Source organism: Echeneis naucrates, chromosome 24, assembly GCF_900963305.1.
Source record: "Echeneis naucrates chromosome 24, fEcheNa1.1, whole genome shotgun sequence".
Taxonomy (NCBI): Eukaryota; Metazoa; Chordata; class Actinopteri; order Carangiformes; family Echeneidae; genus Echeneis; species Echeneis naucrates.
In genome coordinates, this window is record NC_042534.1 from 5653817 (window position 1) to 5678083 (window position 24267).

Genomic DNA, 24267 nt, shown 5'->3' on the forward strand with positions numbered 1-24267 from the left:
CAAGACGCTGCTCTATTTTGATCCTGTGGTGCTCAACAAATGTAATTAGGTCCTTCTCTTTTCCCAGCTGATTTTAGATTGTACTTTAGGGATCCATATCTGATAGAGAGCTACGACTATTTAGTGTCCTTGGAAAATCTACTTAAAATTCAATTTATGGTGTAGTGCCTGGGTTTGTTTGAGTGAAGAGAGGAAATGAGAGAATGTCGACGGTAACAGCTGGGGAGAGAGCCGTAAAAAGCTCCCTCTCAGTATGATATAATATAATTAAAAGTCTTAAATATGTATGTATTGCAAAGCATATTGCTTAAGGAGGGCTATATTAAACTGTAAAATTAAGGAGATAGCCTCATGAATAACCACAATAATCAGTTGAGAATGCCATTTTATGAGAGCTGTGAGGTTTGGCTGTAAGGGATACTATGAGGAATCAGATATGTGCAGGTTATATAACCACAGACAGGGCATAATCATAACTCCCAGCTCCAACATACCTGCAGTTTGCTGAGCTCCTTTTTCTTAGCTGGAAGGTCATGCAGTCGAGCGCTGCTCTCCTGAACTCTGACCTCGGTGCTGTTGAGCCAGTCCTGGAGAGGCTCAGCACTGGCCTCAAACTCTGTCATCTGAGACTGCAGGTTCTATAAATATGATAATAACTTTTCAATACAACTGGAAAAGTTGTTTTTATGCATAACATAACCTTTAATTGCTACTAGAAAGGTGGAGAGCAGGACATCTAATACAAACTACCACATGCACTATATCCAAATACATTCATTTAAACATCCAAAGCACAGACACCTCTCTGAAATCCACATTGGAATTTTTTGGAGCAGACCTTGGGAAGCACCCTCCAAACAAAGGGAATGTTACCAACCTTGAGTGCATCTTCCCTCATCTGCAGGTTATTCATCAGGCTCTTCCAGTCCTCTCTCGCATTTGCCACCTTGGCCTTGATCCCCTCCACTCTGTCTCTGGACACCACAGCCATCAGCAGCTCCCCACTGGCTCCTACTGTACTCAGCCTGGCCTGGCCATGCTCCCTGTCACTCAAAAACTCCTATGGGGATACACAGACAAAGGCACTGAGACTATTTAGCACAAACACATACACAATGGGAGGAGGGTGGGGGGTGGACTTAATGACAACCTCAAACTTCTTTTTGTCTTCCACTTCTGATGCAATGGCTGATGGGTAACTGAAATTTGTATGGCCACAGACACAGTTTTTTTTTTTTTTTACATTATTCGAGTCTCATTTTACTCCGTCAAATGCAGTAATTAGATCCAGTCATTACTAATTCCATAAGCGTGGGCAGAAGAGGGAGGGGGCGGTGGGTTGACCCCGGGAGGCAATCACAGATAAGGAAAGGCAGCGATCTTGAAATATGTTGGTTTTTTACGTAGCTCCTCCATACCCACCCACAAAATACATACACACACCCCTCCCTCAGCGGTGAGCTGATGACAGTAGCGCAGCAGGGACTACTCCACCATCTGTGCAGTCAGCACATCACTTACACACTCACAGCTACAGCCCCCTCACTCTCTCACACAGACACACACACACACACACACACACACACACACACACACACACACACACACACACACACACACACACACACACACACACACACACACACACACACACACACTAACACACACACACACTCTTACGTGTTAGTATAGACAGTGTGTCTTTCTATGCCCATTTTCATCTCTTCTGTTTTTACTTTCTCTGTTCATTCACTGTCTTTTTCACACTTGCTACCATTTTCCCCCTGCCAGTGTAACTCTATACCACCAATTAAGTGTGACACAATGGATGCCCCCCCTGCCCCTCCTGGAGGTCAGCCATGTGGAAACATTGTTCCACATTCCTCACCAAGTCAATAATAAATAAAACATAACCCCCTCTGTATTTCTGTGTCCTTTGCTGCCATGGACTCATATTCATCCTCCAAGCTAAAGTAGAAAGCTCTGAACAATCGTCCCCAAAAACTCCCAACATCCTTTTAGCATTGTGATCTGGAGCTTTGCAGTGACCATGTGAGATTGATTAATCTAAAGTACCATCGATGAACTAAAGGTATTATCTTAAAATGAAGTTTTATCACAATAAAGTCCTCAGATTACAGATTAGCTCAAAGGAATAGTGACCAGCAAGGTGAGGTGTCTGAGAGATAATTAACTGTCTGGTGCATGGACATGGGGACGTCTACCTTAGACGACAAGCACCTGACTCTTAGCCAAAGCCCTGGGGTGCTCTAAAGAGGCTGCCAGACTTGTACACCTGCCAGATTCCCAGAGAAGGACTTCTCCAAAAGGGAGACACATGATATTTTGGAGAGAATGGCAGAGACCCTGCTGTGGACCTTTCTCTTGTCCCTTTTGGCCATGCGCCCACTTCTAGATTATCCATCCAACGACAGGTCCCATCACTTAAACATGCCCACCACAGGACACTCAACAGTGGGCATGTCAATACAGACATCCCTTTGAGCGATTTCCCACAGAAAGCAGACTTATTGAACTATCACACTGGCTCCCTTGTAGCAGTTTCTTTGGTGATATCAATCTTCAACGTTTTTGACAAACGCATATAAATAACAAAGCAAGATAGCGTGCACCCAAGCTCAGGCAGAAGAAAACAAATAGACTTTCTTGACTGTAAGATGCTTTCTGGTATAAGTCTTTCAGCAGGCTAAAAACTCTGCATTATGTAAGTGGATAAATTACACTCTTTTACTCCACTATTATCAGCTACTCACTCTGAACTGTCCTTGCTTCAGTGGAGCTGAATAATGATCACTACTAAAAGGACTGCATGGCCCAGTTGGGTGGTGGTTTTCAGACATGGAATTATGAGCAACTATTATTAGTCATCCTACAATCACTTCAGCAACAGAAAGCAAGTTATTAAAGATGGTGGTCTTTTTCAAAGAAATGATTAAATCAGCTTGCCATGACATGAAAAAAATTAAAACATATAAATAAATAAATAAATCCTACTATTTCCTATCCCTGTCTAATATCAAAAGAATCTGATTAAATCTGTATGTTTGCTGTTCTGTGCCTGGTATGTCTGTCCTGGGAACACACTGGTGCGGAGGAGGTGATGCATTTTACATCTGCAGCAATAAACAGAAACAAAACCTGTAATAGCTGAATGGGGTCAACACAGTGTAACTTTGGAGTGGCATCTGCAATGTGTAGTGCAAAAATTATCTCTGTAAAAACTGCACAGGACCAACATTTTATAGCACCAATGCATTAATAACATCCTAAGAATTTCACAGGTTTTCCATAAGAGCTAAATCATCAATATCTCTTACATGAATCCTCTGCAGAGCAGTGGAGGCCTCTGTGACACTCTGCGGCACATCAAAGCATTTGGCGGTGCTGATTTTGGCGTTAACCAACCACTGCTGGAAATCTCTCAGGGCTGTGCGGAACCTCTGCTCCAACAAGCGTTCCTTGTTTTGACACTCTCTGGATGCACGAAGACTGAGACTAACAGGACAAGAGAAAATGACAGATTTAACTTGTTGTCTACAGGTTTAAATGAACAAAGAAAATTGGAATTAAAACTAAAGGCAGCTTTCGCTGTCTACCCCTCATGTGCCAAGCAAAACAAATAGGATACATGAGCAGATGCTCACTGTACAAACCTGCCTCGCATTACAGAGGAGGAGGAGAAAGGAAAGCCTGGGAGATGACCACGAGTGAGAAACAGGCAGGTGGAGAAATGAGAGAAGTGGGTGAAGTGGAAGGAATGAGCGCTGAAGCAGGGAGGGAGGGGGGATGGTGTTAAGGGGTACTGCATAGGAGGGGGTTGAGAGGCAACATATGAGTGTGGCATGAGTTTACACGGGTGACACGATGGAGAGAATGAGGAATGACAGGGTGATGCTGTAAGAAAAAGGATGCAATCGAAGTGCTGTGGCAGAGATACAGTATGTGAGAGGGAAGCCACATTGAAGGGAGCTGATTTATTAAAGGCAAACCTTGACATTTGGAATTTAGTGGGCTGAATTCCAAATATCTTATCACATCCTGAGACAGGAGTAATATCAGTTATTTGAAACAAAAGGAGGAGATTTTCTACATAAAAGGATTTGAACATACATGTTAAATAAAATTGAAATCTTCAATGTTAAACTCTGTCTTCAACGATCAAATAAATAAAGTAAATAAAGACAGTAAAGAGGTAAAGCCATGACCCCTTCAGTACAACACGTTTGTTACAGGTCCCATTTTCAAGTCAGTGACGGGTATTGAATACAAAAATGCCACATATATCAACTGTAGTATACACACATTTTGGGAAGGTTCAAGGTTAAAGTCAGCATTGGCAAACATTAATTTCAGGTCAGAGGCAGGACTAAACTTGTGTCTCCTGTGTAAAAGTTATGCACAATAGCCATGAAAATCCTAATTCCACAAACAAAACTGGTAGTTTACAGCATGCATACTTTTAATATGCATAAAAGTAAATTTTTGGTGGAAAAAAGATGACAGAAGGGAAACAAGGTGCATAGTTTATTTAAGCAGGAGAGACCGTCCAAAAGGAGGCATGAAAAAGAAAGTAAAAGTGCAGACAACACTGTAGCACACCTCAACACCCACTTTAATAGACACAGACATGCACACAAACCCCTTTGAGTCTTAATGATGTGATGAGGGCTTTAAAAGGGTAACACAGTCGGGATAGCATGCGTGTGGAAGAAGCACTTTTTTCTGCTGTGACAGACAAAATCTGGTGTGGTCCGTGAAAGGAGGAGGGGGGCGTTATTGCCTTTTACTCCTCTATCTCCACTCCCATGGCTCTTTTTTTCACTGTCTCTTTCTTTGCTCTTCTTTCTGCAGTGCTTAATGTAGGACAGGTGCAAAGAGCAGGCAGGCCAAGTCCATTACAGAATAAACAGCCAAGAGAATGAGGAAGGGTGCTGTTTTTGCCAATCAGCAGCCAAGGACAATTACTTGCCACCAAAGCATCCCAAACAAGGTGACCTAAACCACAAAAAAACTATAAACTAAATTATTATTATCCATGCAAACTAAGCAGAAAATGTGTTTTACTGCAGAGCTCCATTCTTGTATATATGTGTTAAATTTGTATGGCTGCTTTCTTTTAGTATGTAGTTGTCCTTTTGGAAAGGCAATGTATTCACAAATAAACAACAAATGGATTCAAAAGGAGGCAGTTAGAAGTCAGTAAATAGACTAGCACATTCAGCATATGAGCATGAGGAAAAAAGAACATCCAAATGTATGTGATTTCTCTCAAACTCACACTCAGCCTTGCATAATATTAAATCCAAGATGGACACAAACCACAGTGAGGTGAAGATGGTTAAATGTCGCTTAGCAACTGGTGGCTCTGGTGCACTCTGTCACCTTTCACCTTCATCTGGCTGACATAAATCACAACATGTTGTGTAAGATGATCACTGACAAACACAAATATGCCAACACACTCTAGTGATCTTATAATAGTGAGTGCTAACCGAGTTGTGCTTTGGGAGAGCTCAACCCTCTTGCAGTGTTATGGAATGAATGAACGGGTCATGCACTGTCTAGTTTTGTCCATTAAATGTAATATTATTATATGCAAGAAGCCTTCCTCAGTGAGTTAATAACAGGACAGTGCTACATGATTAAAATCTTTATCTCAGGATTATTACAGACAAATTCAATATGATGCTAGGATACAACAAATTCTGTCAAAATCGTATTCTAATCAAATTAAAACTCAAATAAATTTTCCAGTTATGCAAAACAGCTATGTTGCACAGTTGTGCATTTCATTAAGACTAAATTCTTTTGGGTGTGAAAAAACTTTCATGTAATTTGATAGCTGATAACTACAGCTGCAGCTAATTACAGAGATGTGTACAGCAATAAGATGCCAAGATCATCCCATCATTATAAAAATCAAAACAATAAAAGATAACACCGAATTACTGCCCATCCTTAGTCAATAAATATCAGTTTAATTTTTAAACTAATGGAGAGACACAACACAAACGTACTCTGTTCGCTGAAGCAGAAAGATTCCTCTCACCTGTTGTGCTGTTTGATAACTGCTGTGACCCGGTCTGATTGTGAACCCAAGTCTCTGGAGTAGCGCACCAAGTCGTTCAGTTGGCCTTTCAACTTCTCTGCCATTGGCTCTGCGCTCTGCAAGCCCTCCAGTATATCCTAAAAAACACAAACACCAGCTGGATCAGTGAGTCTGCATGTGTCTGTGTGGGTGTCAAGAAGAGACAAACACCCAACGGATCTGCATGACACCCTCCAATAAGAGCATTCAAATTCCTATTCACACTCTGGCTCGATTCTTTTTCTCACATCCCCACACACACACGCTCCAACACATACTCACACTGCTGCTTGTACAATAGCATTTCTGTTCTTGGCGGAGTGTGGCAGGAAGGAGCTGTGGACAACGTTCTCCCGCTCTCCTGAGCATGCCTCACATTCTGCCCTCACACGGTCATGAAATCCTGTCCCATGAAATATGTACAAGCTCTCTCTCTCTATCTCGCTCTCTCTGACGTATGACCAATAAACAATCCTCCCTCCCTCCCTCCCTCTTCTCTGTCCTCCACTCTCCCTCTTCTTCTTCCCTCCCTCCTCACATCGTTTTACTACTTTCTCTTCCTCTCTCTCTCCTCTTTCTCTCCTCTTTCTCTCCACCCCCCCCCACTCCTTGCACTTATTCCCACTTACACATTTTTTCTCCTTCTCACTCTCTCACGCTCTCTCTCGGTGGAATTTAGCTGTCAGCCCTCACAGATGCAGGATTGGTTCAAACACACAGAAATGGGCGCGTAACGCAAACAAGGCTGGACACAGGAAACTGGAGACTGGAGGAGGAGAGAGAGAAGTAGAGGAAGGCGGGGGGACTCCTCCTCTGTTCTCTGACAGCCCCAAATTGAAGAAAACCAGAGAAAGGCATGGCTGAAGAAGCCTGGGAAGGCGTATGATGGTGAACATGCCAGCATAGCCATGACAATATAGAGAAAATGTCACACTGTAAGCATCCTGTGAAGGTTAGAAACAGAGCACTGGGTGGGGAGGGGGCAAGGAGCAGGAGCATCTAAGGAACTACCCCTACAGCCAAGAAAGACATCACTGTACACTTCAGTTCAAACAAGTAGGAAGGAAATGAAAAATGACAAATAAAACAAAAGGAGGAGGGGCAGGGAGAACAGAAGGGGGGGTGGGACAATGAGGGGAAATGATGGGATTGTGGCTGTCACTCCTTCGTCATCCCAGTAAAGCTGATTTACAAACTAATCTGTTTTTAGGATTTACAAATAGAATGGATAATTACTGACAGAGGAAGCATAGCTGAATGCAGAGGATATGTCTGCACAGTGTGCGTGTGTGTGTGTATGTGTACACGTGTGTATGTGCATACTGAGTTTGTGTGTCTGTGAGTCCTTTCCATTGAACAATACTAATCATCTTTTCTAAAATTAACAGTGGCCCCTGTCAGCTTTAACACATCACAATTCAACAACCCAAATCCAAGCTGAACCAAGATTTGTTTTCTTTTTTAAATGAACTATTGTCACCAGATAAATGGTGAATAATTTAGACACTATGCTGCGACTTATTGAAATCCCATTTTACTGCACCTTAGCCAACTGCCATCCCTCCACTGCTTCCTCGCCATTGCTCCGCCCTTCAGCTTTAATCAGCTCCTGGCTCCACCTCCTCAGATGTCCGTCCAGCTCCTTCAGTTCATCCTCTAGCTGAGCTGTCAGACGGTTATATTCCTCCTCAGAAGCTGCAGCCGCTGCAAGGGCCCCCTCCAGGCCATCCCTGGCCCTCAGAGCGGCCCCTTCCCACTGCTCCAGAGCCTGTGATAGCGCCCCCAGCTGTCGGTCCATGGCCTCACACCCTCCCGCCGCTGTGTGCTCCGCCGTGGTTGCTGCACTCCGACGTACCCGGCTCAAGCGCTCTCGGCCCTCCAGTAGTCGACACTCCACACGCTCCTGAAATGATAGGGAGGGCCGAGGGACAAAGTTGCTACGGTAACTGTGGCTACGGAAACTGCAACCTCCAGATGTGTAGCTCATTCTATTTAAAGCTGTCCACATATTTTTTTCTCATATGTCTCTGCTCTGTCACTTTCTATATTTATATGAAGTTTTTCATTGTACTCCAGTGATGTTCTGACATCCTGTATTTTCATTTGCTTTATCCGTTTTCTCTCAATATTACCAATATCATCCTCATCTCATCATTTCTATCCTTCTAAGCCTCCATCTCTCATTCTGTGGGTAGCACTTGGAAGAGAGAGGAAGTCAAAAGCAAACACTTATGTGATGTGATAATGGTGAGCTCATAGGGGGATTTACAATAGGAAAAAGATGGCATCTCATCTTTTAGTGTGTGTGATTTCATATGACCATTAACCTTGAAACTATAAATAGGAGATGAAAATGGTGCCTACAGCTTGTGTATACAACAAATAAAATGTCCACCTTTCCAATGCTTCACACAGCTTAACAAACGCACAATTATAATGTGACCATCAGGGCCCATGTGTGAACTTTATATGCAAATTAATATCTCCTCACATGTTTTTTCTCCTCTGTAAGAGCAGAATTACTGAACAGGGAAAAGCTTAGGCATTAATTCCACTGCTCCTCTTTCTTAATTTATTTATTTTACACAGTCTAAAACACCAATGTATTGGCAGTAAAAATGTGCCTGAGAGATTGAGATACTTGGCTCTGATGTGGAAGAGAAACTAGGAACCAATTTCGATTCCCAATATTGTTTGCCCTCCTTCATAGCAGGGGTCCATTAAGATTAGATATGTTCAGATAATTCAGCAATCAGTTACCCTAGCAACAGATAATAAGTATTAAACCTTAAGATTGGGTGTAGATTCAGATACACCACACTTCCCTGAGGCATGATGATGGCATGCACTCTTAATGGTGGTAAATCAACACATTGCTTACTGTTACAATTACAGCAAAGAAATATACATTAAAAAAAAAAATAAAAAAAAAAAATCATGCCATCTTTGAATAATAGATTTGAATTATCATTCTAATATATTCTCATATTGTCCAGTGCTCATGAATACTGTGTAGAGATAATACTATGTCAAGGTATTTAGTGGCTCCTAAAAATGTCACTATAATGACACCAGCAGGATTGGAAAATCCAGCACTGCCCTAACTACGAATATCTCTATCTTATGCCTTAGAAAAGGCACTTAAGAGCCGTCACTTGCTTGACATTATTACATATGGTCTGTCAATATGTTCATCACTAGTCCATTTTTCAGGAAGATATTGTGAATTTGAAGGATGTACTGCATTAAATAGATTAAGGCTAATAATTCAGTCTGAGATCAAGACCCTCACTTACCCTGACTTCTGACAGTTTCTTTTTGATAGAGTTTGAATCTCCTGATGTATCAGACCAGTGCTGTAGCTCCTCTCCCACAGTCATTAGCCAGTCAGTGAGCTCCCTTACAGCCTCCAGGTATACTTGGTGCTCCAACACTACAGCCTGTGCAAGACGCACTCTCTCCTGCAAAATCAACACAAGCGGCATGCTCGTTTTATAGTAACTACTGTTAAATGTTTTAGCAATCTAAAAGTTGTTTCTTTATGATATGTCCAGTAAAATCTTCTGTACCTCCACCATAGCTGTAAGGTCATCAAACTGCCCCTGCAGCTGGGTACGAGCCCCATGATTAAAGCTGGCATCACCGGTCTTTTTGAAAAGCTCTCTGGCTTTTTCTTCCAGACTGGACAGTGCCACCTGGTGGTCTTCTAGGTCAGCCAGCAGGGCTCTAAGTCTCTCCAGCTGAGAAGCCTTTTCTCTGGGCCCGGGCTGTGGGGTAAGTGGGGCACACACCTCCCGCTCCACAGCCTCCATCCAGCAGCGCAGTTGGGCAGCACTGTCCAAATATCCTCCCCACTGTGTCACAGTCCACTCCAGTCGACTTAAAGGAAGAGAATGAGCACATGGGAAATACATTTGGGATAAACACAAATAATAATAAAATACTTAATAATTTATATTTAACATAACTATAGTAGTTAGCGTATAAGAAGGTCATGGGCTCGATTCCTGGGCCTGGGGCCTCTCTGTGTGGGGTTTGCATGCTCTCCCTGTGCTTGCGGGGGTACTTCCAGGTACTTTTCCTCCCGCCGTCCAAAGACATCATGTTTGGGTTAACTGGTGACTCTACATTGTCTGTGGGTCTGAGTGTGAGTGGTTGTTTGTCTCTGTGTGTTGGCCCTGTGATGGATTGGTGACCTGTCCAGGGTGCACCCCGCCCTCACCCAATGTGAGCTGGGATGTGCTCCAGCACTACCCGGAAATGGATAAGCGGTAGAAGATGGATGAATGAATCATGTGAATTGATATGCTTTATTTCTTATAAATGTAGACTATGTGTATCTTTGAACTCAGATATTCTTAGTCTTTCTCAATACAAAGTATGTTTCAGACCCAGATATGGCCAGGAAGCATAAATGGGCAGTAATGCAGGATTATTGCCTTCATCCCCTTTTATTGGGGGGTTCAAACACACCCAGACACAGAAACACACCCATGATTTTCTTTGCCATCTGTTCGCCCCGCATGTACAAATAATGCCAGTTATACACACTCACGCACACATGCATGCATGCCTCCATTTCACCTGCTACCCCTCACCTCCTGTTATCCTTTTCTCCTTCAAATACAAACACACCCCATGTGTGACCCACTGTTTGCCATCCACTATTTAGCCTCTAATGAGATCAATTTTTTCTTGGAGTGGGCATAATTGCTCAATTATACACACACACACACACACACACACACACACACACACACACACACACACACACACACACACACACACACATACACACACACACACACAATGCTGCATGTGCATGCTGTTATGCATCCACATACACAGAGGAGGACCCACTAAATCAGATACATCAGTCAGAGTTCCAAAATGAGACAAATATATCTCATTATGTAATTAACCTAATGGTAATTTATTGCACGTAGACATCAATCTATGAAGATGAAAATGACCATCATGTTCCAAGAGAGGACTTTTTAGAACAACAGTAAATAGCGTCAATGTCAAGGGGTAAAATGTCTTCAGGCACAATTGAGAAATGTACAAATGAAATACACCAGCATATGCAATTCTTCAATTAAATACTGACAGGTAGGACCACTTCTTGAAAATGATGGTATCTATGGCTATGGGCCCGAGCTAGTAAATTATATTTTAGGTGATAATTCAAGGTGAACAGTCTACCTGTGGCAGCTCATGGCAGTCACAAGCAGCGTGGCCCATGCATCCTCCACTTCCTGAAGCTGAGAGCGGACCATGTCCTGTCCAGCAGCCCCATAGCTGCGCAGGGCCAATTCACCCTTACCCATCGCCATATTCAGTTTGACCTCCCCCTCCCCCTTCAAAAGCAGGATATCCTGTGCAAACAGAGCAGGGTCACATTGGACTGGGTTGAGACATCAGAATTGTAAACAATTAGCAATTTCACAGCTTCCGCTATAGACTGAAATAGAAGCTATACAGAATTGTATCTGCATAAAAACACACCCCCTCGCTCCTCACCTGCACAGTCTCCAGCCTCTGCTCTAGCTGCTCTTTGGTCCCCATTGTGCTGTCTACTGTCCCCAGTCTCTCCTGTATTTCCTCCAGCCATGTCCAAACACCCTGGAGCGTCTCTCCAAAGGCCTGACTTTCCTGGCAGCCTCGTAGTCTCTCCCTGGCTGCCTTCAGCAGGGCTTGGTGCTCCATCTGGAGCTGGCCTGTCACTCTGACCTCTCCTCCAGATCCCCGACCTGCTTCAGACAGAGACTGGGCCTCCTGGCAGACGCGTTCAATAGAATCCCTATAAAAAAGAGTGATAAGTTGGTCCAAAAATTTTACAGCTAAGCCATCTATGATTTAGGTTCCCACACACCCACATATAAATACCTTCTTGTTAAAAGTTCTTTATGGAGGTTTTCCATCCTTTCGAGTACTTCTGTGGTGTCAGGGGCTCCTTGCTGGCTCTCTGTGCCAAGAACAGGCTCGCTTTTGAGACTGAGCTCCATCTGCTTCAGCCAGTCTCTTATACCCTCCACAGACTCAACAAAACTGTGAGGGCAGAAAATAGGGAAGTAGAGAAATTCTCAGGTTATTGAAATTCCTTTACATAAATACCAGACATGACAAGAAAAAGTAAGTGAGCGCTTACTTTTTCAGTATGCCAATACTCTCCTCCAGGTCTTGCTGGTTCTGTGAACAGCTGTCCAGGTAGTTTGTCCACTCTCTCTGACAGGAGGAGAGATGTTCTTGGACCTGTGTTATTCCAGCTCTGGGTAGGTGGAGTTGGAGCCTCTCTGCCTCCTCACAAATCTTCGAGAGACGTTTCTCTCCCTCTGATGTCAGCTCAACTGACACCTGTGGGTGTTGGACAAAAGGAACATTATATTGAAACTTGACAAAACCCTTCATTTAAGATTTACAGCAAAATTTGCAGAAGCAAAGCATCATTAATGATGTATTAATTTATGTTTTGACAATGCCTATATTTTGAAAGAAAATATGAGACTAGGATAAATATATATACATTAATCTTAAACGTAAATGATATATAATTATATTTATCCATCAGTGTTAAACGACTGTGGTGCCACAAAGTCTGGTACTGGCTAAGGAATTATTACACACATTAATGCGGCAACTACATCCAATAAATAAGAGAATGAGATGACTTTACCTTTAACCTTTGCAACTTGGCCTCAAGAATGACAACATCTCCTGTTTGGCTTGAACACTCTTTCAGCTCCAGCTTAAGATCTGCAAGCCAGGAGTGCAAGTCTTGGACGAGCTCTGTTTTGAAGAGGAGAAAGTTGAGAAAGAAAACTTGCTTAAAAAAAAATTAAAAGATTGAAGGTGAACCAAATGTAGATGAAGTGGAAGTGTAGATGTGTGGAAGCAGATGGGAATGTGTGGGAGTGTCCATGCTGCTCAGCACCAGGTTGCCCTGGCAACAAGCCCAAAACGACTCCCTCGAGAACAGATGTGACGAGAGCCACATTACTCTCCGAGGCACAGGTGTGTGTCTGAGCAATGAGAGCGCAAAGGTGTACCAGACAGCGTGTGTCAATGGAGTGTGGGCTGTGGTGGGCGGATTGAGTGGGCTCTGGGGAATAATGTAGGATAATCAACACTAAATCTGTTGCAACACTAAAATGAACAAATGACATTGCAACATTTGGTTGTGCAGTGTTTCAATGGGTCATTACGAGATATCAAGTGTTATTAAAATTCCTGTATCTCCTCATCAGAAATCATGTTATGGTGACTACATCAGCGTTATAACTGCTACATAGATCACTGTAGATTTGAGATTGGGCGATAAAGAAAAACAAAGCCATTGGGTATCTTGAAAGCTCAACACAAGTTCTTTCAGCTACAATATAGTTTTTGGTAGATCATGGTTATTAATAGGGTTATGAATAAAAGGCCCATAAGAAAATGGTTTAAAGCCGCACGTATAATCTCGTTAAAGTTCGCACAAAACACCCAAATAGTAATCAGTCTTAGAAGATGTTAATATAAATTGATATTTGAATCACACACAGATTATTGGGGAGATGATATTTAGACAAAATAGTCCTGCATTCCAAAGAGAATTTGGCTGTTGCTGTTTTTTTTTGTCCGTACGCAAAAGAATTCTTATTCAAATCATCTTTGGGAGATCTAAGGGGAGAAATTACGTGAATCCCTGTTCTTTTGTGGCTCTATCTTGGACAAAACTGGATAGCATCCTTGAAACTCACATTTTTTTAACTTTTTGATTGAAGTACCTGAATAATCTGGATAAACAGGAGAGGAAAGAATACTATTATTAAAATGTGTACCAGTTGCTATTCCTCTTTTTTTCCTTTTTGTGCTCATCCTGCAGCTGAATGAAGGTTTTAATTTTGTTGATGTAATTTTTGGTTATTCTTGGCTTCAATGTTAAAAGAAGATAGACGTATAACAGACTATTAGGTAAAATCTTGACAAAACTGATCCATCATATTTCTTACCATTAAAGTGAAGCTGTAGCCCATCCTGCAGGTTGCCTCTGGTCTTGGCACAGCGCTGAGCAACAGCCTCTGTTCGCTTGGCAATGGAGGTGAGGTCGGTGGAAAGGCTTGACAGCTCCTGGGAGGGATGTGACCTGCACAAGGCAGTCAGGGCATCTCTAGCCGAGTCCATGTCTGCCCTCTGCTGCTGCACAACGCTCTGCAGGTCCTTTAAATGGAAAGCAGTGATAAATAACAACCTATGACTTCATCATTACGATACGATACGATCTTGCAGAAACAGGCTTGACAAATTAATCATAATATACATTTCTGCAATGATTTTGTGGCATCTGTCGAGAGAATCAGCACCAATAGCAGTTTACCTTGATGGACAACTTCTAATATTGATATAATGGTGGTAGAGGGGAGGATGCATTCATTTGCATTTTCATCAGCTGGTTTTCTTTGGCTGTAGTTAGAAATTGTGCTGCATTTTGATTGAAGTGATGGAAGAAGTTTTCCTCCAGGGATCAGCACAGTATCATCAAATAAATTCTCGTCATTGTCATCCTACTCAGGTAGAGTCTTCTATGTTATGTTTGTTATGTCATGTTTTGTTTATTCTGTTTTGGCTTTAAATATGTTCCAGTTTATTGCTTCGTTTAATGGCTCTATAAAAATAAAATTAAAAGGGCAGCAATTCCAATAATTAGAGCATTAATGGTTGAACATTGTATTGCTATGTTAATCTGTCCTTATATAGGGCACGGTTAGAAGTAATCTTAAACAGCAGGAATAACAATAGAAATATTAACAAATATCAGAAGTGGGTTATGTTTCTTAAAAAAATTGTGATAAATGATCAACAATAGTATCATACCTTGACTGTGCTAATATCTTCATGGGAAGTAGCTTCAGTGAGGTCGGACAAAGATCCCTCAACTGCCTCCAGCCGCTCAGCCATCTGGGACATAAGGTCCTCAAGTCGCTGCTTTTGGAAAGTGAAGTAGGTCATAGTATGCTTGGCCTGGTTGTATACCTCCTGAGCATGAGCCATTTTCTTCCTCAGGTCTGACTCCAGTACCTGGTTCAATAAAAACATTCATGTACGTTATACGGCTACAGCAGATATCATTTAATACAGTCAAATATAACAAACATTTGACCACTAGCCTCCAAAAATCACTGCGTTACATCACATCCTCAGTGAAACACAAGTCTTGCTCTAAGGGACATGATATAAAACATCCTGTTGCTATAACAGTTTCAGCAGATTTCTCATGTACTGTACTCACCTGCATCTGTATTGGGGTTTCCTGCAGTTTGGCTCTTTCTTTCAGCTCCATCACTCGCTCCTGAAGGTTATCCAGCCTCTGCTCCCTCGTTTCAACCTCAACCTACATAATAAAGTGCAGCACGATTTCAATTACAACACAAGTGCTATGAGCTCCCTCTAATAATTAAACCACCATTATCTGTCATTCACTCTTTTATCTAGACCAGCACACTCTGACCTGAAAGGTGGTAAGCTGGGCCTCTGTCTTCTCCTTGTCGCTGAGATTGGTGACACTATCTGTGAGGTCAGCAATAGAGGTGGCGGCCCACTGGTTGATGTCCTGCTCTGTGGACTTGAGGTCGTCCCACAGGGTCACACAGTACCCAAGTCTCTCTGTGTTGGTTTGTATTCTCTCTGAGAGCTGAAGGAAAAGAGACCAGCAGTCAGTTTAGTACAGGACAGAAATCATCTCCATTAACAGGAGACAAGGGATTTCTCGCTGTCTTTGTTTTTAGTTTTTTCTCTGTCTCCCTGTAACAAGGGATGATTTGGTGTACTGGGAGATGGGAAAAAAAATAGACTTAATTGGTTTGACAGATGTGAGGTTGAGAAGTGAGTGAGAGAGAGAGAAAGAGACAGAAAGGCAGATAACGTGTCTAGACTTGTTTATATTTCTGTCTCATTTGTGACAGCCGAGCGTCCAACTAAATCCCCTAAGAGGAGAAAATTGAAGGAAAAGGAAAAACAGACAGAAGTAAATATCATTAAAACAGCTTGGCAGAGCTATACTCTATATATCACATTTGAGTTGTTTTTATTTATAGTCATAGTAAATAACATAATAAATCCTTTCATAATTGACAAAATTCACGGAGCTCCATGTTTCAGGATGAGCACAATTCATTCATATCACAATACTTAAAAAGGATCATTTCGTAATTTCTAACCAAGAAGGGGATTGTATCAACTATGTGTCAAATGAAAACAGCTAGTGCCTTTAAGTTCTACAGTCAAGACCACGTTGCTGAAACAAGTGCATGGCTAAAAATATGTCACCTGCAGCCACTGGTAACGTAAGGCCTCCATGTCTCTATGGATGGAGCGTGTATCAGAGTTGGGAATCTTCTCCAGCTCTCTCTGTAGGTCTTCACCAGTGCTGATGAGCTGGTCCATGTCTTCCTGTTTTTCCCTCAGCTCAGTTTGGACAGTCTCATGCTGGAGGGACAGAGAAGAGGGCAGAAGGAATGACAACAGGCCACCACTGGAGGGAGAGATACTGTACAAAAACCACAAGGTTTTTCTAAGGAAGCTCTGTGTCTGAGAGTTTATATATATATTCATATGTACACACATCTGAGAAGAAAAAAAATCCATACATTTCTCAAAGAAATAAACTATCCTCACCCGTGTTAAAGTCCGTTTGGCCTCCTCAGCATTATGATTATGGTCAGGGAGATTGCGAGCAACACTGTGAGCATTCTCCAAAACAGTGCTCAGGATAGACTTCAGGTTGTGAAAGTGACGGAGAAGATCTATCACAACGCCACATTGTTCTTGCCTGCAAAGGAAAAAAAGACCAAAGCTTTTATTTGTGAACATTAGCTGATTAAAACCTGACAGGTTTTAATCGCAGCCCTGAAGAAGCAGTTACATTTTCATGTTGAAACTGTAAGAGAAACATTAAAAAAAAAAAATAAAAAAAAAATCCATCCCTCTATAAGCTCTGGTCTGCAGTACAAAAGAGAAATCCATGGAAGGATTTTGACTGAGTTGAATTAATCCAAATCCCTTTCTGTCAGCTCCCCTCCTTACCGACTGGCAAACAGAGTCCTGAGGTTCTCCCAGGCTGTCTGCACAAGGGATACCTCCCTGAGAGCCTCCCCAGCCAGCTCACTGTCTCTCTGGGCCAGCTGGCTTCCCTTCTCCTCTAACCACTGTTTAGAGTGCTGCAGGGACAAGAGCTCATCCTCCAGCTGGACGAAGAAACGCAGCCTTGGAGAAGCAGATGCAGGAAAAAACAATGGGGATCACTAGTTCAATTCCAACACAATAGAAGCTTATTTTTTCAGGACATCAGATTTAAATGGGTTTGTCAATCTACAGTTTGGCTTCATTCATTTACAGTATGTTCTTAAGGAGTTTGGCCTGCAGTGTGTTTCAGAGGATATGCCTGAACATAACTGTGTGTTTAACAATGTGGTTTGGAGAACAAAGCTGGCATTGGAGGAGAGGTTTAAAAGAGCAGGTGAAGAAAACTATAGCTTTGTGAGCATTGAAAAACGTTTTTCAGATCTGTATGTTTCTTGCTGATGTTCTTATCAAAGGACAGAAGAGTCTCATCTCAGAGAAATAACACACCTTTTAGCACAAAAAGTTTCCATTTGAATGATACTTCTGTTAATTGTGGAGGTCGTACATTATATGACTATTTATCCTGGATACTCATACCTGTTTTGAAAGGCTTGTACAGAGCTCTCTCTGGCCTCCTCTTGACTCACTTCATCCTCCAGTTTCTTCATATTCTTCATCACCTCCCCTCTCCTCTCTCTGAAAGAGCTCCACAAAGCACCTAAGGCATCTGCTTCACTCTGCCTCCATCCAATGCCCCTCTGTACTTCCTCCAAGGCCATTGTAAGGGCCACTGCCTGTCCTCTGCAAGACAGTCTTCCCTGAGGATGGTCGGGGTCTCTTGAGCCCCCCCACTCTTCTCCACACAGGTGCAGGTGTGCCTTGCTCAGCTGTCCGTCTAACCCTACTGCTTCAGCCTCGAGCCGGGCCACATCTTTTGCCACTTCCCCTATTCCATAATGTAGCTCTTCGGCTTTGGAGCGGTCCCAGCTCCCCCTTCCCTCCACAGCCTCATGAAGGCGGTGCACAGCCTTAGCTGCTGTTTGGTGCTTCTCAAGGAAAGTCTGTAACGCAGTCAGGCACTCTTTACGGAGCAGCAGGAGACGCTGAGATTCTTTGAGGGGTTGTAGGCAGTCCTCCTTCCAGCCCTGGAACTGCTGCTGGGCCTCAGAGGTGGAACAGTGAAGGAGAGAGGACTCTCTTTCATTGAGTGTCTCTTTTAATGATGCATATGTCTGTAATTGCTCCTCATGTTCCTGCAACAACACAGTTTCCTTTGAAAAATTTGTATGTGATCTACTGGCAATCAATATAGGCTGTAACTGCTCCGACATAAACAAACTATAAAGGACAACACATTTTTTTTAATTGATTACTCACTTTTAGCTTAGTAATTACAGACTCAAGATCAGCAATATCCACCTGAGAGGAGCTTCTCAACACAGACAGAAAGCTTTCACTCCTTTGCGTCAGAGTCAGCAGCACCTGATCAAACAACTCCAGCTGTGACAACTGTGACTCCAGTAACGCAAACCTAAAGGATATGACAATGATTAGTGTTTTGAAGGTAACATTTATCATACATTTAAATGACTTGGGAGAAATTAGCTGTTGGAAAATGCATACCCATGCAGATGCATGCAGATGTAAATAATTTGGATAACAATGTATAAAAGCATAATTGCCTGTTTGATATGCTGCCCTTTACAGAAGTGAATCGCTCCTGTAGCTGTGTGAGAGTATCACTGAGCTCTTGGATATGAGCATCAGGCGTTGTGGGATACAGACACAACCCAAGATTCACAAGACCCTGGAGGAGAACCTCATAGGACTGTGTCTCCTTCTGCATTTCCTGAACAGGGGAATATATATTTAAACATTTATGCAAAGGTAAAAGGAAAACATATAGAAGTGGTAAACCTAGAACTCAAACTTCTAATACACATTATTAGGGGAAAAAGAACTTTCTATGCAATACAAAACGTGAAGTAAACAAAGTAAAGTAAAGAAAAAGTAAAAGTAAAATTACTTACCTGTATATTTTGTAGTTCATTCCTAAGTTTTACTTTGTTTGCAGAGAGCAGTCCAGTGTCTGGACAGCAAACAGACTCACACCTGTCCAGCCAAGCTTTCATGGACGAAATCTCCTTTTCAAATCTGTGGAGCCAAAGATAATATATTCAAATCACAGACAAATTACGCAGCACCATCCTTAAATGCTGGTTTAACAGCAGATAGCAACCAGTAAGAAGCCTATGATCTTAAAGTACACAAGGAGCCATACTGTCTGAGAATTTATTTTTATTTTTAAATCAGACCATAGATCAGTATCAGTGACCGGGTCAAAATGGGTCAACCGTATCTCTCCAAAGCACCCAGCTACAAGTAATCCCTCTTATATACACATGCAGGGGAGGAGATGTGATCGACTACAGAGCCACACACACACAGGCACACCAACACACACAAATACAGTGGAGGTGTTGCTGCAGAAACACAATTCATCAAAAAAAAAAAAAAAAAGGGTCTTCAACGTGTTAAACAGTTACCAGTGACTATATTTTTCCCTCATAAATAGTGGAAAATAAGAAGAAATAATTGCTCCAGTGCGGGCTATTGTGTGAACAAAGAAAAAGATCATAAAAGCATATTATTAGAACTGAAATTCACAGCCTGGCAGAAGGATGAGCTGTGTTGTAGATGTCATCTTGCCGTACTGATTTAGAGTAAGATCATGGAATAATTTAGGCAATAAAAGAGGAAATTGGCTTTCAGCAGGGGGATTCAGCAGAAAAACACACATGCACAATAAAAGGATAAGCATCAGTGTTTACACAATCTAAATAAACTTTGGGACTAAAGTGGATAAGGGAAACAGTCAGCAAAAGAAACAATTAGTGCATGTTCCAAACTGCATTTCCAAATTCAATCATATTTCCTATGCTGGTTTAAAGCAGAAAATAAAAACAGCTGAAATACTCAACCACACCACCTCCAGGTGCTGAAGAGCTATATACACACCAGAACAATGTTATCCACCCACTCAAGCTCATGATGAATAAATAGATGCATAAAGAAAAAAAACAAAAAAACAACACATTTTCAGTTAGTATCTATTGTACCTTTGCCACAGTGCTAAAAGGCTCTCCAAAGTAGATTGCTTTTCTGCAGCCTTCCCCAGAAATTCGCCCTGTTGCTTCTGGAGGTTAGCCACCTCTTCCTCCAGCTGGGTGCCCTCCCCAAGCCTCCTCATGGCCGAACACAGAGCCATCAGCCTGGGCTTCAGATGCTCAACAGCCTGGCAGACCTCCTGAAAAAAAAATGGAAATGGATTTGGTCATTTTCTCAACATTGGATGTTGAACCGCAATGGCACGAGAGTAAACTCTTGTAGCAGGAGCTATGCTGGAAAGGCAACCGCTTTGTGCCACAGTGCTTCATTACAGAAAATATGGTCAAATTGTTGATTTAACAACCAATCAAAAACAAAACAATTCCATCAGACTCATTAAATTCTTCTTACATTCTATGATTAAAATTTCCAAAAAACTAAATTGCACATTGGCTTGTACTGGTGTTATTGTAGGATAAGCATTTTTTATGTCCATGTCTCACCATGTGATTCTGAAAGATTCTGTAGATCTCGGATGATGATGAACAGTATGCGATTGGACAGTCAAGCTTCTCTTTAACATCACTCATTGTTTTCTTGAGCTGACAATGACACAAACTTATTATTATGTATTAGCTATTCAAAAGACACACTTTCTACATCAAAGATTTAAAGATGGATAAAGTGTTATCCTGTTCTTAAGAATTGTTGCTTGTAATCAATTAACATTTTTTGCTTGTTTAATAGCTCATCACTGAATACCTGCTCAAGGTTTTCATTGTATCTCTGCCTGTATGAGGCGCTCTGATTGAGCTGCCCTCCCAGCTGCTCAACTCTCCCTTTCAGCTCTTCCCAGTAGCGCCTCATCTGGGTGAGTCGTGCCCGGATCCGTCCAGCCTCTCCAGGGGTCACAAGACTTGACAAGGCTTCACAGTCTGCTTCCATGTGGACCAGGGCTGCCCCTCTCTCCTGTAAACCCTTCGCCACCTCCTGTAGGGATGAAACAATAATAAAATAAATATAAGCAAGAAAAGTTGGGAGAGTGACATAAAAAAAAAAAAAAAAGAAGAAGAGAAAAACAAAAAACAGATAGAGACATTGGATGTTTCAGGATGGTGCAAACTCCCCTTACTCCAATTGTTTCCCCAAATTTTCTCCAGACTTCAGACTACAACATTAACAAGACTATGGCCTGGCTGGGCAGATTATATTTTCTTTAATGATCAATTTATTTTCTATAGCCTCATTTTCTTGCCAGCACTAACCCAATTTCCGCCTTGCGTTAGATTAAAATTTCATTTAATTCCATTTTAAGCTTAATAACCCTGAAGGCAACACTGATACTTCACACCACGGACAGAAGGCCAGAAGGCAACATTGACTCGTTTCACTTTTAGCTACAAAAAATGAGGATGATACAAATTTGTTTTTAATATCAGAGGAATTGAGAAACTGTAACTGCAGTGAGCTGTTACTGTTTGGGTGGTGACATATTACAGAATAAAATGCTGAATAGACATGACACACCTCCACTCTGATGATGTTTTTCTCCAAAGGATCTGTGGAAGAGGTGATGCTGATGGCCTCAAGCTCCTTCTCTTTCTCAGTGATCCAAGAGGAAAAGGTCTCTGATTCATGACTGAAGCGCTCCCACCATAGACACATCATCTCCAGCTGTACCACACTGAAAGACACATGATTAGAAAAGGCACATTTGTCAAGTGTATGATATATATGTTTAGGTCATACAATAAGATTGAGAACAAACAATCACATGCTGATATATGTTTGTTAACAGCAGATCAAACAGCAGAGAGACCTCATGACAGTAATATATAATCTTTCCATTTAATATTTTAAGCTTTTTTACTATCTTCTGCTACCTGAATTAAAATGGCTTCAGTCAAATAGCAGCCATACAAACTGACAGTATATTAAAATACAGTATAAAGCTTGAAATACCAACTATACAACATGACATCAATTTGAACTTAGTGGATTCTTCAGAAAAACAGTTACAAACCTTCATCTCATTTACCACATTCCTTGTGATTTCCTTAAAATTTCCATTTTATCTTATTTTTTAATCTTTCTTTTCATGAATTTCATCATTATTCTCCTTACTTCTTGTTGAGCTGGTCTTGGAATTGCGTAACCACTTCTCTGGTGGACTGAGCCTGCTGAAGAAGAAGAGTCTGATTCTTTGGACTCAGCTGAATATCAGCCGATCTCTCCAACAGGAGATCTGCTCGCACACAGCATTCCTCAAACCTTATTAGCAGTTCCTACAAACAGAAGAGAAGGCAATATTTTGTATAAGCAAATTATATTCAAAAATTATATATAGAATATGCATGAACACACACAGACACCTTATTGTGCCCCAGTTCAGTCCTCAGGCTGTCCAGGTTGTTGAAAATAGGTTCTTTGTGTAGCTCGATGTTGGTATTGCTGATAAACATCCAAACAGTTTCCCTCTCTTTTTCAAAATTCTGCCAGGAGCTCAGGGTGGCCTTGAGTTGACCAAGAAATTGCAGAAAAATACCCATGGGTTAAGTGTAGTGCAGACAACACAATCTAATGTGACTGTAACAAACCTCCATCCTTAATTTAACTGTGCTCTATCCCACTAGATTATCCAGGAAAGCTTATTTATTTGCATTCACGACATATTTTAAATAACCTAATATAAGAATTTTATGTGTTTATGTGTTTTTTGTCTTGAAAATTAACTTGACAATGACACCCACAAATGCAAGCATGAGTACACTCAGCCTACCTGTAGGTTGTGTTCCTTTGCCTCTAATTTTTGTGCAACCTCCTGGAAAGCTCCCTCTAGTTCCTGCAGACTCTGACTGAGCTCCTCCCCTTTCTGCAGCTGGCGGCAGTGAGACACCAGGAGCTCTGCCTCTTTCATTTTAGCATGCAGGCGCTTTAGGTGGTGCTATAAAACACACACACACAGACAGAAAACACAATGTATTATTTGAATTATTAATTTCCCAAATATATATATATATATATATATATATATATATATATATATATATATATACACATATATATATATATATATATATATATATATATATATATACATATATATGTGCAAAATTAAATGTTCAATACAAAGCTTAATGAGATGTAATTATCACACATTTTAATTTGCCTACTTTGAATTTTTAAAAATGTTTGCATGTGTTCACTTTCCCATGTCTACACACACCTGGTGAATTAAATAAAGTTGTTTGGCCTCCTCCAGGTCTTCAGCATCAAGGATCCTACTGATTTGCTCCTCAGCCTCACTTCGTGCTATCTGAACCTCCTCCAGAGTTGCATGCACCTCCTCCCTCAGCTCCTCATACTGGAACATGGCAGAGCCCTCTTCATCCCACTGTGAATGAAGATGGCAGAGTATCACACAGATGGATTTCATTGAGAAAATGCATCAATACATAGATGTTTAAAGCCAAGAAAATCTTGAAATACCTGACATAGTGAAGAAAAGAGTGCCCGCAAGTCAGTTGAGAGTTTGGCCAAGGCTGTTCTTTGTCTCTGGACCTCCAGATCAGAGCTAACCTCAGACAGCCTGACAAGGTGGCTTTTAAGCCACAACAAGCTCTCCTCACGGGCATCTACTGCACCCTGAAGGGCCTGAAAATAGTTGAAGCACAAAACGAGAAGAAAGGTTTAGTCAAGTTGAACTGCACTGAATCATAACTCTGTGCTCACTGCAGCAAACACAGTTCATTTTCTCACCTGAACAGCAGCATTCACTTGCTCCTGATGGCTGGAATTTCTTGCAGTCTCTCTCAAGAGCCTCAGCTGCCTCCTCTGAGATGAGACCCAATCAGAAAGTTCACAGAACCTAAAAAGAGGAACAACTACTTTAAACCCCCTTCTGTGAAAGACAAGTAAGACTTAAAGATATTGGAGATGCTGTGAGA

The 24267-nt window shown here is 41.7% G+C and overlaps 1 protein-coding gene across 1 annotated transcript in view; it reads right to left on the bottom strand.

Annotated features, from left to right (window-relative positions):
* syne1a (spectrin repeat containing, nuclear envelope 1a) overlaps nt 1-24267 on the bottom strand; it is a 115748-nt gene that overhangs the window by 59371 nt on the left and 32110 nt on the right. Inside the window, exons 25-54 of the mRNA XM_029497094.1 lie at nt 24080-24188; nt 23810-23974; nt 23547-23714; nt 23100-23264; nt 22693-22833; nt 22445-22605; nt 21848-22004; nt 21083-21310; nt 20332-20519; nt 18590-18743; nt 17810-18465; nt 17174-17353; nt 16766-16919; nt 16418-16576; nt 15600-15782; nt 15381-15482; nt 14966-15169; nt 14104-14311; nt 12786-12898; nt 12261-12466; nt 11999-12160; nt 11633-11912; nt 11315-11487; nt 9679-9988; nt 9406-9570; nt 7653-8012; nt 6071-6207; nt 3339-3516; nt 878-1060; nt 495-638 (exon numbers count right to left, since the gene is read on the bottom strand). Of these exons, the coding sequence (XP_029352954.1) occupies nt 495-638; nt 878-1060; nt 3339-3516; nt 6071-6207; nt 7653-8012; nt 9406-9570; nt 9679-9988; nt 11315-11487; nt 11633-11912; nt 11999-12160; nt 12261-12466; nt 12786-12898; nt 14104-14311; nt 14966-15169; nt 15381-15482; nt 15600-15782; nt 16418-16576; nt 16766-16919; nt 17174-17353; nt 17810-18465; nt 18590-18743; nt 20332-20519; nt 21083-21310; nt 21848-22004; nt 22445-22605; nt 22693-22833; nt 23100-23264; nt 23547-23714; nt 23810-23974; nt 24080-24188 (5893 nt within the window). The remainder of the gene's footprint in view (nt 1-494; nt 639-877; nt 1061-3338; nt 3517-6070; nt 6208-7652; nt 8013-9405; nt 9571-9678; nt 9989-11314; nt 11488-11632; nt 11913-11998; nt 12161-12260; nt 12467-12785; nt 12899-14103; nt 14312-14965; nt 15170-15380; nt 15483-15599; nt 15783-16417; nt 16577-16765; nt 16920-17173; nt 17354-17809; nt 18466-18589; nt 18744-20331; nt 20520-21082; nt 21311-21847; nt 22005-22444; nt 22606-22692; nt 22834-23099; nt 23265-23546; nt 23715-23809; nt 23975-24079; nt 24189-24267) is intronic.